This window comes from Monodelphis domestica, chromosome 2 (assembly GCF_027887165.1).
Source record: "Monodelphis domestica isolate mMonDom1 chromosome 2, mMonDom1.pri, whole genome shotgun sequence".
NCBI lineage: Eukaryota > Metazoa > Chordata > Mammalia > Didelphimorphia > Didelphidae > Monodelphis > Monodelphis domestica.
The window spans coordinates 299,553,313-299,570,925 of record NC_077228.1 but is presented as its reverse complement, the minus strand read 5'-3'; the positions used below and the strand labels follow the sequence as shown (position 1 = coordinate 299,570,925).

The following is a 17,613-nucleotide window of genomic DNA, read 5'->3' as shown; positions in this document are numbered from 1 at the left end:
GGAAAAATTAACAAAACAAGTAAAAGTGCAGTAAAATTTAAATAAGTTTAATATGTGATTTTCTAAATCAATAAGAGCTCATAGGAATCCTTATGTACAGTTTAGTGATCTCTATTTCTATTTGAGTTTGACACCACTGGTCTTAGCATAGCCTCAACCATTTCTCTGCCTATGAGTCCTCCTTGGGAGAATCAAGTCAGAGCAGGTTCTTTTGAGGGTTGCCTGGACAGTGACCACCTCCTACCTACCCCTGACCAGTGAGTGAATCAAGATGTGGCTTACCATCTCTGAAAGATTTCTGTCCCTTGTTGTGAAGGTATGGCTAAAAAATAGTAAAAAGAACATGGGGCTAAGGATCAGAAGACCTGGGACTATCTTCTAAATAACTTTGTGACTCTATTTCTCATTTCCCTTGCCCAAGAGGCAGATGCTAATATTTACCCTACCTCCAAGGCTGGAATGTTGTTTGGATAAAATGAGATCATAGATGTGAAAGCATTTTGAGAAAAGTTAAACATTTATAACTAGACCAATTAATATTTCACTGAGGAAGGCTAGGAATTCCAGTGGCAAATCTTATGAAAATTCTCACATCAATTTTTGTTTTCTTATAGTTTTCCAAGGCACAAACACCCATTGTTTACCAAGTTAACCCACCATCTGGAGTGCCAGGTAAGCAGTATTGTATTAAAGCAGCAATTTAAAAATTGGGATTAAAATTGTGCCTCACAATTCTGTTAACTATGTACCCTTGGTTGAGTCATTTGGCTTTTCTGTGTCTTACTTTCCTCATCTGTAAAAAAGAGGGGACTGAGTTAAATGATTTATACAATCCCTTCCAGCTCTAAATCTATATAATTCATATCAATGATATGATACGTATACCTTTTGAATGGATTTTGCTTTTGTTCCTCTACTGATCATTCTTTTTGTTGCTTAAAAAATTGTCTTCTTCTCTGAGTGGATGCTAGCCCCAACTTTTTGCCTTTAGTCTGATTTCATTCCCACCCCCCTGGATATTTTGCTATATCTTTTCACTGAGCATAGACAAAGGCAATTAAACAGGATTAAGGCAATCTAGTCTCCCCTGTAATTCAGCCAAGGAATGGAAACCTTAAAATTTATTATCATTAAAGTCAGCAGCAGAAGATGGATGTTGATTATCAGCTCTATGTTAGGACTACCACCCCTGAAAATTACCATTATTCCTAACTTTCCTATTTCTATTGAAGACATCCTCTATGGTCTAGTCAAAATGGCATGTCTGTGTGAGGCATTTTGTTTCTTGCTTGTGGACTTTTGTACAAGTCATGCTCTACACCATATCTGAAATGTTCTTGCTCTTCATTTCTACCTCTTGGAGCCCTTGGCTCCTTTCAGAGTTTATGTCAGTTACCACCTCTTACTTTGTATGTTTTCTTACACCCCCTAGTTGTTAGTGAGCCACCCTTACCCCTAACAACTAAATTTTTCTTATTTAGTTGATTATTTATATTTGATTCTTTGTGTTCTCATTTGAAGTTTTCTTGATGAGGATATTAGAATGGTTTGCCATTTCCTTCTCCAACTTATTTTATGGATGAGGAAACTGAGGCAAACAGAGTTAAGTGACTTGCCCAGGATCATGCAACTAGGAAGCGTCTGAGGCCAGATTAAAACCCAGGACCGCTCATCTCTAGGTCTGACTCTCATTCCACTGAACCACCTAGCTGCCTCCTATTGATTATTATGTCTCTATTGTATTTAGTTATGTATTATTATACAATATATTCAATATTGTTGTTCAGTCACTTCAGTTGTGTCTGACTCTTTGTGACTCCATTTTGGGGTTTTCTTACTAAAGATACTGGAGTAGTTTTCCATTTCCTTCTCCAGTTTATTTTACAGATGAGGAGACTAAGGCAAACAAAGTTAAGAGACTTCCCCAGGGTCACAAAGCTAGTGTCTGAGGTCTTTTGAACTCACAAAGATGTCTTCCTGATTCTAAGCCTAGCACTCTATCCACTGTGCCACCTCACTGCCCATGCATTCAATAAAATATATATTTGTTCAATGCAATGAGGAGGATCCAAAGACAAAAAGGAAACATCCCTGTCCTCAAGGTGTTTTCATTAGAGGGGTAGTTGAGTGTAATGGGAAGAACTATGTATTTGGAATCAGAAGACTTTGATTCAAATTCTGGCTCTGTCACTTTCTTCCTTTTGATACTGGGAAAGTTTGGGTCTGTTTCCTCATCTGCAAAATGAGAGGCTTGGTCCTGACATGGTGGCCCATGCCTGTAATCCATGATATTAGGAGAGGCTAGGGATGGTGGATCACTTGAGCTTTAGAATGCTAAGCTGCAGAATGGCTAAAGCTGATTGGGTATTGACACTAAGTCCAATATCAATATTGTGAGCTTCTGTATGGGTTTCCTGGGGGAATAGTACCATTGATGTGAGGGCTTGCCAAGCCCTTTCTGGGGCTGCTAATCCACCTTTAGTGTTTACCTTTCCTGCAATGTTCATTCACCTGTGGATCCAAGAAGCTGTAGCATGTTCAATGGCCACACCCAAGTAAAACCAATTTGGCAGGTTGAGGATAGCTGACAGACCTCAAGTCTCTGGGTGAATTAGGAGGATGCCTCTCCAAAGCATGTGAAGACTTTCCCTGGCAGACTCGTTGGATGAGAATAATTTGTTCCAAAGTCCAAGAAGGTGGCCGAAGCAGGCACTGTGAAACACTTAAGAGTTGGTCAGAAATTGAAAAAGCCAAGGTCATCCACTACATCCCAGGCCATCACAATTGTCCTGACTTGTATCTTACCACTAGACTTTACTGATTCTGGAAGAGAGACTGAGCGTGACTCTGCCTTACTTAAATTTAATTCTTGCTTAAGTCAAGACATCACTCCATGAAGCAAGGAGGGGCCAACAGGCCAAGCAGGGGCAAACTGGTCCAGGGAGTAGCTCCAAACTTCCGTGATGATCTGCAGTGGGACTTGGCATTGAGTGACTGCTGTACTTCTAGCCTTGGTGAAGAGGGAGCTCTAGTCTCAAAACAAACAAACAAACAAGAACAAAAAATAAGAGTGTTAGATCAGATGCCTTCTGAGTTCTCTTCCAGCTCTAAATGTATTATTCTATGATCATTTTTTTGAGTGGTAGTGGTGGTGGTAGACATCATGCATATAGATGAGTAAATCCAAACTATGTCTAAAAATAAATAAAAAGCAATTTTAAAAAGAAAGGAAGCATTAATAACTAGGGGAATCAAGAAATACCTCTTATAGAAGGTAGTCCTTCTGTTGAACCTTGACAAAAGTTAAGGATTCTAAGAGATGAAGACATACAGGGGAAACATTCAGGCATAGGGGACAGTCAACACAAAAGCATGGAGTCAGGAGATGGAATGAAATCTATGGTGAGCAATATATAGGGCACTTTTGCTGGAATATAGATTATTTGAAAAGTAACAAGTATATAATCAATCCAGAAAGATAGACTGGAATAAAAGCATAAAGGACTTTAATTGCTAAGTAGAGAAGTTTATATTTTATTCTAAAGGTAAGAGGGAGCCATTGTAGAATGGAAACTCCTTGAGGGCAGAAATTGTTTGGGGTTTTGTCTTTATATCCTTAGTGCCTAGAATAGTAGATGATTGATTGATAGTTTTTTGGTTGGAGTCGTTATTGTTCAGTCATATCTGATTCTTTGTGACCCTATTTTGGGTGTTTCTTGGCAAAGATCCTGGAATGGCTTGCCATTTCCTTCTCCAGATCATTTTATAGAAGAGGAAACTAAGGCAAACAAGATTTGCTCAGGTTTTACAGCTAGTAAGTGTCTGAAGCCAGATTTGGACTCAGAAAGATGAGTCTTCCTGTCTTCAGATCTCTACCACTGTACTACCTGGCTAGTTCTTTGTAGCATCATTGGATTTTAAGACTAGAAGGGGCCTTTGAGGACCTAATTCAACTCTCTAACTTTGGAGATGGGGAAACTGAGACCCAGTGGGCTGAATGCTTTCCCAAGGTCACATAGATAATACATAATAGAGTCAGGATTTGAATATAGGTTTTCCAACTCCAGATTCAATACTCTTTCCATTATACCATACTGCCCTATTTTACCTCTTACTAATGAAAAATATAAATGACTTTGGGACTATTTTTTCTTTGGAATTACTCATACACATTTTCCATTTATTCATGTGCATCATCAAGAATTGATTGCTCTTTGAAAGAGACAAAATTCATAAGAAAGCTTTGTGAAGAATAAGTCTCAGCTTATAGGGAGTTAGTTACATGATGCTAGTTTAGATGATTGAAGCCTTTTTAAGAGTGAATGATGTGCCACCTTTGGGGTGTGACGTGCAGTGAGATGACTATTGGTACCCAGATCTGCCAATTGCATTTCTTCCACCCAAGTTTGAACTCTCTTCCTTGCTACCACCCTCCCTTCCACCCTGGGGTTTCCTAAGCCTTCTCTGTAAATGATCAGCTTGTTGGCTCTGTTGGAGAGGTCCCCCTGGGTGGGATCCACAAGGCTGCATTTTAGCAATCTCTTTCCAGACAATTACACTCATCTCATTTGGGAAGCCTGCCCAGAGTTAGCAGCTAGGGAGCTGTGTGTGTGTGTGTGTGTGTGTGTGTGTGTGTGTGTGTGTGTGTGTGTGTAAGATGGGAGCAGCCCAGAGGAACTTTTATGAGCATTTGTACTTCAATGTGTGGTTAACAGTTCTCCACTGTGACAATTAATTGCCCTATGGTATCTCAGTCTAACTTATCCATTAATCAACCACTGATGGTTGAAAGCAAAGAAGACACCAGAAGCTCTAAATCATAGTTTTGTCTGCCCACCAAAACTTGGCATTGAATCAAAAACAAAGAAACAATATGATATATCTTCTCTCTGCCCTCCTTTCTCCAATTTTAAGTTTATTAGGTAAGGCAGTAGAGAGAGTACCAGGCTGGAGTTAGGAAGACTCGTCTTCCTGAGTTCAAATCTGGCTTCAGATGCTTAATAGTTATGCGACCTTGGACAAGTCACTTAATTCTGTTTGCTTAGTTTCCTCATCTGTAAAATGACCTGGATAAGGAAACTGAAAACTACTGCAGTAGTTTGCCAAGAAAATCCCAAATGGGGTCACAAAAGGTTGGACATGGTTATAAACATTGATAATAAAATCCTGAAGAATGTTGCCAGAGATACAGTAGAGAAAACTGTGAATCTGGAATAGAGCCATCTTTTTTAAAAAAGTATTTATTTAAAATTTTTATTTTCAACTCCACATTATCTTTCTCCCTTCCCTCAACCCATTGAGAAGATAAGAAATATGAAGTTATTCAAATCACACTTCTGCACATTAGCCAATTAGCTAACATTTGAAAAAAAAGAAAAATAAAGAGAAAAAATGCTTCAATCTGCACTCAGAATTCATTAGGTATTTCTCTGGAGGTGAATGGTATTTTTCATCATAAGTCCTTTGGAATTGTCATTGTTCATCGTATTATCAGAGTAGCTAAAATGTTTTACAGTTGATCATCCTTACAATATCTGTTACTGTGTATAATGTTCTCCTGGTCCTGCTTACTTCACTTTGTATCAATTCATAGAAATCTTCCTAGGTTTTTCTGTAATCACAAGGATGGAATTATAAAAAGAGGTAGAGGTTGTATCTAATAAGTCAATAGATGGTTGTCAATAAGGATGGGGAGATAAGTGATAAAAACCAAAAAGAATAAGAGATGGGCCGATGCTTTTTTTTTTTTTAATGTTCTAACTCCTTCCTGATTAGAGAAATGCATGACCTCACACCTAGCAGAGTGGTCAATATGACAGTAAAGGAAAATAATAAATGTTGGAGGAGATATGGCAAAATTGGGACACTAATACATTGCTGGTAGAGTTGTGAATTGATTGAACCATTCAGGAAGGCAATTTGGAATTATGTCCAAAGGGCTTTAAAAGAATACATACCCTTTGATCTAGCAATAGCACTACAAGCTTTGTATCCCAAAGAGATTTTTTAAAATAGGAAAAGATCTGTTTGTACAAAAATATCTATAACTGTGCTTTTTGTGGTGGCAAAAAATTGGAAAATAGGAGGATGTTCCTCAATTGGGGAATAGCTAAACAAATTGTGGTAAAAGATGATGATGGCGTACTATTGTGCTATAAGTTCTGGTGAATTGATGAATTTCTATAAGAACAGGAATGACCTATAAAACCTGAAGCAGAGTGAAATAAGGCGAACCAGGAGAACATTGTATACAATAACTGAAACATTGTGGATTGATCAAATGTAATTGACTTTGCTACTAATAGCAATGCAAAGATCCAGGACAATTCTATGGAACTTATGAGAAAGAATGCCATCTACATCTAGAAAAAGAAATGTGGGAGTAGAAATCCAGAGGAAAGCATATGATTTATCTTTTATTTATTTGAGTATATGATTTGGACTTTTGGTATTAAAATCACTCTTATGAAAATTAATAATATAAAAATGGGTTTTAAATTGAAAATATATGTATAAAATAGTAGAATTGTTTGTCAACTTCAAAAGAGGAAAGGAAAGAGGGGAGAGAGACAAGAATTATGTAAAAATGGGGGGAGAAATAACCATATTTTGTTTGTTTTTACATTTAAACACCCAGCTAACTCCCACCCTCCTCCCCCTCCATTAGAGAAGGCATCATTTGAAAAAAATATACATGCATATACAAAACTGTCTTATGTATTTCTATTCATTAGATCTTTCTCTAGAAGTGGACATACACAAGTCATTCTTCAAACAATATTTCTGTTGCTTTATATAACATCCTCTTGGTTCTGGTTATTTACTTCATAATTTCATGAAGACCTTTCCATGTTTTCCTAAAATTAATCTATATATGATTGTGATAGGTTACTACTATATAGTAAGGAATAATGAACAGGGCCACTGCTTTTTTTTATTTTAATTTTATAGTATTTTATTTGATCATTTCCATGCATTATTCATTAAAGACAAAGATCATTTTCTTTTCCTCTCCCCCACCCCCGTAGCTGACGCGTGATTCTACTGCGTATCACATGTGTTCTTGATTCGAACCCATTGCCATGTTGTTAATATTTGCATTAGAGTGTTCTTTTAGAGTCTCTCCTCTGTCATGTCCCCTCAACCGCTGTATTCAGGCAGTTGCTTTTCCTCGGTGTTTCTACTCCCACAGTTTGTCATTTGCTTATGGATAGTGTTTTTTCTCCTAGATCCCTGCAGATTGTTCAGGGACATTACACCGCCACTAATGGAGAAGTCCATTAGGTTCGATTATACCACAGTGTGTTTGTCTCTGTGTACAATGTTCTCCTGGTTCTGCTCCTCTTGCTCTGCATCACTTCCTGGAGGTCGTTCCAGTCTCCATGGAATTCCTCCACTTTATTATTCCTTTGAGCACAATAGTATTCCATCACCAACATATACCACAATTTGTTCAGCCATTCCCCAATTGATGGGCATCCCCTCGTTTTCCAATTTTTGGCCACCACAAAGAGCGCAGCTATGAATATTTTTGTACAAGTCTTTTTGTCCATTATCTCTTTGGGGTACAGACCCAGCAGTGCTATGGCTGGATCAAAGGGTAGACAGTCTTCTATCGCCCTTTGGGCATAGTTCCAAATTGCCCTTCAGAATGGTTGGATCAGTTCACAACTCCACCAGCAATGCATTAATGTCCCAACTTTGCCACATCCCCTCCAGCATTCATTACTTTCCATAACTGTCATGTTAGCCAATCTGCCAGGTGTGAGGTGATACCTCAGAGTTGTTTTGCTTTGTATCTCTCTGATTATAAGAGATTTAGAACACTTCTTCATGTGCTTATTAATAGTTTTGATTTCTTTATCTGAAAACTGCCTATCCATGTCCCTTAGGGCCACTGCTTTAAGTCTAACCTTTTAGATTAACAATTTTTTCCTCTTTTTTTTTTTCTACAACTAGGAAACTTAATACAAGTCCATGGCTGGATTATTACTGGGAGGACTGAAACCTTTGATAATGATGTTGAGTACATTGATAGGTAGGTGTGTGTGTGTGTGTGTGTGTGTGTGTGTGTGTGTATGTTTTCAACTGGGGACACATATGCCTTCTGCAACCAGCTTTCCTGACAGCAATAAATTGAAAGCAGTTGGCACAGAATTGCTAGTTTCTTTTTTGCAGTTTATGGTCCCTAGTGAGTTGGGCTTCAGCAAACTTTGTTAATGTAATTGCAACTGCTCGATTAAGCGGGTCCATTTATTTACTGGCAACTAGTCACTTTGGGCTCAGTGTGAATTACACTATAATTGTATCTGTTGATTTTTTCCCTTATTCCCTTTACTTCCCCCCACCCCCCTTCCCAAGCAGAAATGAACTCTAAAACCATGAATAAATCTGAAATTTGGCTATAAATTTGTTTCTTCTTGTTAATTTGCACATTTAGAAATACTGTTATAATGATCCAAAGGAAGGACAGGGAAGGAGAAAGGCTGAATGGGAATAGGAATCAAAAGCCCTTCAGTTGGTTATATATTTTCTGGAAGCCATTAAAATGCCAAAATTAGTAGTTCCTCAATATTCATAGCTGTTTAAGGTGCAGGCCCACCTTGACTATGAAAAAACCATGAACAACTCTAGGACCCACAACAAACTTGTATTTTTAATAATTTTGATCATATTTATTTAATAGACAAAACAACATATTGCATCTTACAAAAAGTTGCAATTTCTATGAGAGAAATTAGTTTCTTGTATATTACACACAATCTTCAAAGCTATCTAGTATCTGGTATAGCTCCAGCCTCTGTTTCACAGATTTTCTTCTATAAAAAGCACATAAATCAAAGATCAGTACCAGGGAAAATAATATGACTGAGAAATGACTAGTGAGAATAATATGACTGGATGATAGAGAGACAAGAAGAGATGTTCCCAAAGAGATGGTGTAGCTTGTAGTTCTTTAGTGCACTGAAACTTTGAACAAAATTTAATTATTTGTGATAGAACTTATCTACATCTTATGGTAGTAAATGATAAAATAGATAAATAATATATAATAAATATGCTCTTATGAATTACCAAATTAAAAAAAGTCTTCTTTATATACACATTATGATTTTCTGCAGTGCTCCTCAAGTCTCCAAAAGTTCCCTTTTAATTATAGATGGCCGCCCTGCGAAAAACCAAAATCTTGAATGTGATCCATTCAAATGTTGAGACACAAATGTACTTATTTTCTTCATTCAAGTCTTGTGTAAAGTAAAAGCACCCTCAAACATAGGGACAGTGCTTTACATTGACACTAAAATATGCTGAGTAGTCAAGAATTCAATGTCCACTCAAGTTGCCAGTTGGTGCACTGAGGTAAAGCTGTTCCATCTCATTTCCATTATGGAGATAGAAATTATCATCTTCGCTATATCTGGGCAAGTCATGAGATCATATCTCAAGTCCTTAGCTACCAACTTGATTAAACTGCACATGTGTGGACAGGAGCTATACCCATGTCTTCCAGCTTCTATCCCTTTTCAAAGCCTCCCCAAGATCCTCTCTAATATAGGAGTGTGGATATTTCTTATAATAATTCATAATTTATCAGGTGGCTCTATCCCACATTCCTAAAGAATTTAAAACTTTTTTTTCTCATTTTGGATGATCTTAAAAGGATTATTAATGTACATATGGATTAGAATTCATCTTCTGAAGTAAATAAAAAGGGTAAGAGATACCAGGGTAATATCTCCAGTGATATGAATAAGCCTCAGATGACTGCAAACTACTTTCTTCACTTAGTCTTTTGGACCTGTCTTTTCACATATGTAACCAATGACTATATTGTTCTGTTCATACAAGCAAACAAACAGAAACTTTGGTCTCTAAGGTAAAGAGCTCAGGGTGGACTATTTCTTTGCTCACCACATCTGTTGACTACCATCTGGCTGCTTTCAGAAGAACTACCTGTTAGTGCCTTCTGGTCTCTTAAGGTTCTTCCCCCGCCCCCCTCCCCACCCCAAACTGATGTTGCTGCTATAGGTAGGAGTCTCTACCAAAACAAAAAAAGAGTAGTCATTATAGGTAGAAGGAATCCCTAAAACTTGAGACATTGACAGAGAGAGAGAGAGAGAGAGAGAGAGAGAGAGAGAGAGAGAGAGAGAGAGAGAGAGAGAGAGAGAGAGAGAGAGAGAGAGAATCTCCTTTTAGGGTAAGGGATTCTTAATCTTAGGACTCGATTTCTTAAATATTTGATAATATTTACTTTCTTAAATATTTTAATTTTAGTATAATTGATTTCCTTCATAGTCTTATGCAATAAATTTTATGGATTGAAAACCATTTTTTTTCTGAGAAGAGGTCCATAGACTTTGCCAGGCTGTCAAAAGGGTTTATGAAGCACAAAAAGTTAAGCATCCCTGATATAGACAGGATGAGGTACAAAGTGTTGCTTCTGTCCTATAAAGTTCTGGAAGGAATACAACTTCTTTTTTTTTTTTTTTTAAACCCTTACCTTCCGTCTTGGAGTCAATACTGGGTATTGGCTCCAAGGCAGAAGAGTGGTAAGGGCTAGGCAATGGGGGTCAAGTGACTTGCCCAGGGTCACACAGCTGGGAAGTGGCTGAGGTCAGATTTGAACCTAGGACCTCCCATCTCTAGGGCTGGCTCTCAATCCACTGAGCTACCCAGCTGCCCCCGGAATACAACTTCTTTATGGTCGTAAGGCTTGATCCTTTAGATAGCTAGGAATTTTGCTTACCTCCCCCCAATCTCAAATTACATCTTTCTTGGTACTTAATGCAAAACAAAGGGAAAAAACCTCAACACGTCCCTTTATCTCTCAAGGTGCTACTGGACATGTTTGCTACAAGGTGGTAATATAATGAATAGTCCTTGAGGGCAATCAGTGTTTCCTTCTTTATCTTTGTATGTAGTGGTTAGCATAGTGGCCTTGATGTAACAGGTGCTTCATAAATGTCTATTGACTGATTAATAACTTGTTTTAGAATACTGTGCTCATTCTGGAGACCCAGTAGTCTCCAAGAATATTTGAAGAAGGTCCAGAGCAGTGTAATCACAAAGCTGGGAATTTCAAAAGTGATGGTGTCTGAAAAAAGGTTTATGAAATGAAAATTCTCTAATAAATGTGGCTAATTTAAAGAATGTGATAAGGGGCAGCTACATAGCACAATGGAGAGAGAGCCATGTCTGAAGTCAGGAGGACCTGGATTCAAATAGGCCCTCAGATACCACCTAATTGTGTGACCCTGAGCAAGTCACTTAACCCTAAATGCCTAGACCTTATTGCTTTTTCATCTTGTAACTGATATTTAGTGTTGTTTCTAAGAAAGAAGGTAATGATTTTAAAAAATAAGGAAAAAATAAATGGACCCATCTATGGACAGGTAGGTGGCATGGTAGAGACAGTGCCAGGTCTGGAATCAGGAGGTCCTGGGTTCAAATTTGCCCTTAGGCACTTCCTAGCTGTGTGACCCCAGGCAAGTCACTTAACCTCATTTACCTAGCAATTTGTCCTCTGTCTTAGAGTTGTTACTAAGCTAGAAAGTAAGGATTCTTTAAAATCAGAGTTGTAGATGGAACAAAGAACATAAATTTTCATATGTATGCTCAGGTGATCAGATTCTGTTCCCCTTCATATCTGGGGAACAATTATAGCTATAGAGGAGAGGAATCTCCTCTTCCAACTTATCAACTTCCTTATTCCACCTCTCTATTTTGCCTTGTTTTAGTTCCTGTTGAAGGAGCTAATTGAGCTGACTGTTTCCAGTAGCTATGTTTCTAGCTGGGGTTTGGTAGTTAACTGTAGGATTTCCATGTGTTCAGAAAGAAAAGATCACTAGACATGATTGAAACTAGAAGAAAGAAGGAATTGAAATTTAGAATCTGCTTTTTGAAATATGGGTCTACTTACCTATAGGTGCAGACCCTTAAGTAATTTTTTTAAGCCTTTACTTTCTGTCTTAGAATCAATACTAAGTAGCATTTCCAAGGCAGAAGAGTGGTAAGGGGTAGGCAACTGGGTTAAGTGGCTTGCCCAGGGTCACACAGCTAAGATGTGTTTGAGATCAAATTTGAATCCAGGACCTTCAGTGTCCAAGTCTATTTGTCTAGCTACTGAGACACCAGCTAAACCCCTCTAGTTTTACCTTTGTCTGATTTCTGAGCACATCAATCTACTATAGGTAAAATGATACGCCATGGAGGATGCAAAGAGGTCATGGCTTTGTAGGGGACATGTACAACAGAGAATAGCATTGATGAGGGCATGTTTCCCTATTCATGGTCTAGATACTTGTGTTCCAAGGTATAGCGATCAGCCTAGCATGAATGTTAGCTTGCTTTATATTTTCTAGCACTCACTTCTACCTTTACCTTGAAGGAGCTGGGAGATAGACTGAACACTATAGACTTTTTGGGAACAAAATTTCATCTTCCTATAATTATATACCATCTTATGCCCTCCTAGAACAAGAGGTTTCAACTTGAAAGCTCATAGGCATTTGTGGATAGAATTTGAGGAGTCCATGCACTTGGATAGGAAAAAATAATTACATTTTAATTTTTAGTCAACTCTTAAAATCTAACAAACATTTCTTTCAGTTATGAGTTAAAAATAAAACAGAAGAGAATGATTCAGTGGAGTCCAAAGACTTCCCGAGTTGGCCAAAGTCTATGGCACCATAAAAGGTTAGGAACCTGTGTTCTTGGAGTACTAGGAAAGATGATGTTTTCAGGGAGGTCAGCTCAAGAATAGTTTTTATTTTTATTTATTTATTTAAATCCTTACTCCCATCTTAGAACCAATATTATGTATTGATGCTAAGACAGAAGAGTGGTAAGGGCTAGACAATGTGAATCAAGTGACTTGGCCAGGATCAGACAGATAAGAAGTACCTGAAGTCACCCATCTGTAGGTCTGGTTCACAATCCACTGAGCCATTTAGCTGCCCCTGAGTTCAGGAAGGCAGTGGAAATCACCTAAAGCCTTCCACTCTGATGACAACTCTTTTTCTTTTCTTTTCTTTTCTCATCCAGCCCACTCACTCTTCAGGCCCAAGGAGGAGAATGGATTACACCCTGCTCTCTTGTGGATAGAGAGAAAGGGAACAGGTGAGTTTTTCCCCCCTTTCCTTGGGAAAGTGTACTCTCAGAGGCATATATTCAGCCAGCGGTGTACTGGATCTTTCTAGGGATGGCTCAAGTGCCAGTTGTTAAATTTTCAGTGTGAGTATGTGCACTGTGGAAATCAGTTAAAGCTACATATCAGATCTTAATTTAATGTGCCTTTGATTGGCTAAGCTTAAGGAAACGAAGAGGAAAATTTTAATAATATAGATTAACCTTAAAAGTGTTATGCATATCCTTTTCCCCTCCAGAAGAGCACATTGTTGAGTATTTATCAGCTTACCCCTATATGCAGGGGATATACACATTTCCCTTTTTCTAGTATAAAAAACCATGAACTCACATTTATAACATACTATGAAGCTTACTGTGCCTTTTCTTTTTCTTTCCTTTTAAAAAATCCTTACCTTCTGTCTTAATATCAGTTCAAAGATGGAAAAGTGCTAAAGACCAGGTAGGCAATTGAGTGAAGTGACAGCTGGGAAGTGTGTGAACCCAGGATTTCCCAACTCTAGGCCTGGCACTCTATTCACTGTACTACCTAGCTGCCCCTTTACTAAGCATTTTTTATGATCTAGTTTGATCTTGATAACTCTATTATGGCAGTATATATTATGACTTCCATTTTACTGATGATGAAATAGAACCAGAGAAATGTTTAACATCGAACTCATCTTCCTGTATCCCTTTCACACTTTGTGCTGGACCTAGAGACAGAAAGATCTGACTTAAAATATGACTTGAGACTCTTCCCAGCTATGTGATCCTGGGCAAGTCTTGTCACCCTGTTTGCCTCAGTTTACTCATATGTCAAATGATCTGGAGAAGTAAATGGCATCTTTCCCTAGAAAACCCTGAATGGGGTCAAGAAGAATCAGACATGATTGAAAAAACAATTGAACAACAACAAAAGCTTCCAGATTTCTATTACTGAAATGAGCATTTCTCCTATCCTCCAAGTTACACACACACAGTTGTCCTTTGCTCTTTATAATCACTTTCCTCCCACTTCTGACCCACTGCTGTTTTTTAGAATCCACGTCTACATCCTTTCTACCCATCTTCCTTTCTTTCTTTATATTAAAGCCATCTTAGTTTAGTCCTTCACTACTCTGATGTCTACACTCTTGCAGTCACCTAAATGGTCTTACTGCACTCAGCCTCTCTCCTCTCCAATCTATCCTACATGTAGTTGCCAAATAACGCACAAGTCTCATAATGGTAATATGTACAAAGCAAATTATTTACAAGATAAATAGGAGAGAATTAACAGGGAAGGCAGTGATATTAGGAGGTGGTAAAGAAGGCTTCTAGGAGAAGGTGGAATATTTGTTGGGATTTAATTGAAACAAGGGAAGGCAGGAGTTGGAATGGATGAAGGAGAGTGTTCCAGGCATCAGGGAGAGCCAGAGAAAATGTCCAGAGTCACAACGATGGAGGGTCTTATTTATGAAACAGCCAGGAGGCCAGTGTCACTCGATTGAAGAGTATGTATTGGGGTATAAAGTATAAGATGACTGGAAAGACAGAAAGAGGCTATGTTATGAAAGGTTTTGAACACTAAGCAGAGTATTTTGTATTTGAAACCTGGAGGCAATAGGAAGCCACTGGAGTTTATTGAGTAGGTAGTCTTAAGGAATTTACAGACTAATGGAGGAAACAACACACAAACAACTATGTACCAACAAGTATCTGGCTAAAGGACATACCTACTTCCTTTAATTAGCAGCCAATTTTCTGGCCAATATACTATTTTTTGTTCCTCTTCTGCAGCAGGAAGATATTAGATTAGAAGCTTTGTAGAGCCCCTTTCAGATTTAAATATAGGATCCTCTTGTCCTTCTAGGGAAAGTAGGGAAGTTAGGTGGCATAGCAGAAAGAGTGCCAGTTCTGGAGTCAGGAAGATCTGAGTTCAAATCTAGTCCTCAGACACTTCCCAGTTGTGTGACTCTGATCAAGGCACTTAATCCCGTTGGCCTCAGTTTCCTATTTTGTAAAACTAGTTAGAGAAAGAAATGCAAACCACTCCAGTATCTTTGCCAAGAAAACTCCAAATGGGGTCATGAAGAGTTGGACACGACTGAAATGATTGAACAACAATGCCCGTCTCAATGGAATTTCTGCTCTCCTGAGCTAACTACTGCATTGGTTTGTGATGTTTTATTTTCCCATTTCTTTGTTATCTTCACAGGTATCCAGTTGAGGAAGACCATGGTATTGGAGTCTTGCAGTGTCGGGTAGAAGGCCACTACATTGGTCAGTCAGAAAGAGGACACTTGGTTTCAAAAGTTTGCTAGTACCTCAGTCTTTAAAGGGTAGTATAGTGTAGTGAATATGGTGATAGAATTAGGAGCATATGGGTTTGAATTCTGCTTGAGTCACTCACTATCACTGTGATGCTGGGCAAGTCACAGTCTTTGTTGGCTTTACTTTCTTCATCTGTAAAATGGGACTAAGAGGCAGCTTAGATGGCTCAGTAGATAGAGTGCTAAGATTAGAGTCAGGAAGACCTGAGGTCAAATCTGTCCTCAGTCTTAGCTATGTGACCCTGGTTGCCTTAATCTACTGGAGAAGGAATTGATACCACTCTGGTATCTTTTCCAAGAAGACTCCATGGACAGTTTGGTCCACAGTCATAAAGGGTTAGACACAACTAATCAACTGAACAACATCAAATAAAATGGGGATGATAGTAATAGTATCTACTTTGAAAGGTGGTTGTTGGGATTAAATGGAATCATATGTGTAAAGTATTTTACAAATCTTAAAGTTCTATATAAATGTGTTTAGAGAGTGTAGCGACTAGAATTCTGGGCCTGGGGCAATAAAGATTTGAGTTCAAGTCTGGCCTCAGACACTTACTAGCTGTGTGACTCTGGGCAAGTCATTTAACTTCTGTTTGCCTCAGTCTCCTCAACTGTAAAATGGATATAATAACATCTACCATTTAGTGTTATAAATGAGATATTTGTAAAACACTTGACATAGTGAGTGCTATATTATTAATTAGCTATTAATTGTAATAATTAGCTAGCTATTATTATAAAATTTCTGGAAAGAGATGGGTTAAGGAAATGCTGCTTGCTAGATTAAGCTGTATTTGTTCTTTAATTTGTTAGAGAGGGAGCTGCTCATGTTCCTAATTTATCAATCTGCTTGTCTGTTATTTCTAGAAAAAAATTTAGCTTTGTGCAATCTTTTTCTGTTTTCTTGAGTACCTAGATTCAAGATAGGAGTTTCTAAATTTGGTAATCCATTTCTGTCTCTTGGACTAAAAACCAGTATCTTCTGACCAACAGGTTCACAGAATGTTAGCTTCTCCGTATTTAACAAAGGAAAGTAAGTCTTGGAAAGCATGCAAACCTTTCTGTCCTTGGGTTACATAAGTTTCTTATGCTTTTGGTCTTCTGTATTTCTTTTATGCTTGTATCCATAGTTGGGAAATGAGAAGAGTTCTCTGAGTGGCTTTAAATACCTCGTCCTATGTCTTGTATGGAATCAGGAAGACTCTTCTTCATAAGTTTAAATCCAGTCTCAGCACTAACTATCTGTGTGATCCTGGGAAAGCCACATCACCCTGTTTGCCTCAGTTTCCTTAGCTGTAAAATTAGCTGAAGAAGGAAATGGCAAATTAGTTTAGTATCCTTGCCAAAAGAACCCTCAACCCAAATGGGGTCAGAGAGAATCAGACACAACTGAAACAACTAACCAATAGCTTGTAGGAACAAAGTGAGTGGTGGTGGTAATGCTGGTGAAGATGTAGGATCAGAACTAAAGAATGAAAGTTGAGAGTAGAAAGCATTGAGGTGAGAGAGCTGCTTCAAAGGGTAAGAACATGGAGATCTCCAAATAGAGGATGAAGGAAGCATCGAGACCTGAAATTTGAGGGAAGGAAGCTTTGAGACCCAGGAAAGAAATACTCTTTCTCTGTTGCAGTTGGAGCCAGGTGGGTGCAGGGGGTATTTTCTTAGCTATGGTCTGCCTCTTCAAAACACTATCTACTGGGGACCATTTGAACACATCAAATTTCAATTCATTATTTAGGTCTTTCTCATACTTGAAGATGATTGTCATGCCTCCTCCTCCTCCTCCTAGTCTTCTCTTCTTCAGGCTTCATATATCTAGTTTGTTCAGCTAAGATTCTTTATACTCTTTTAAAATTTCATTCCAAAACTTGAGCCCATTTTACACTGCTGACTAAGGCTACAGATGCCCTCAAATGAAATAGAACTTACAAGGTTTTAAGGTTAATTTGACCAAGGGAAAAAACCAGTCTAGATAATCAGGGGATACTTTGGCCCCCACCATAATTTTAATCCTATCTTCTTTTGAAGGTCCACTGTACACAAGGACGCATGGCTGATCAGTGCTAAACAGGAACTTTTCTTGTATCAGACTTACTCAGGTACTACCTTACTTTATATATGCTAATGCTATTGCTTCCCCATCCCTGCTGTTACTTCTTGTCTGAGATCTAGA

The 17,613-nt window shown here is 38.3% G+C and overlaps 1 protein-coding gene across 2 annotated transcripts in view; it reads left to right on the top strand.

The window, feature by feature from the left end:
* Positions 1-17,613, top strand: part of PKHD1 (PKHD1 ciliary IPT domain containing fibrocystin/polyductin) — a 770,507-nt gene that overhangs the window by 34,046 nt on the left and 718,848 nt on the right. For both annotated transcript variants that reach the window (XM_007484081.2, XM_016431130.2), the window contains exons 6-11: positions 615-672; positions 7,960-8,038; positions 13,045-13,119; positions 15,326-15,390; positions 16,434-16,473; positions 17,469-17,539. In XM_007484081.2, the coding sequence (XP_007484143.2) occupies positions 615-672; positions 7,960-8,038; positions 13,045-13,119; positions 15,326-15,390; positions 16,434-16,473; positions 17,469-17,539 (388 nt within the window). The remainder of the gene's footprint in view (positions 1-614; positions 673-7,959; positions 8,039-13,044; positions 13,120-15,325; positions 15,391-16,433; positions 16,474-17,468; positions 17,540-17,613) is intronic.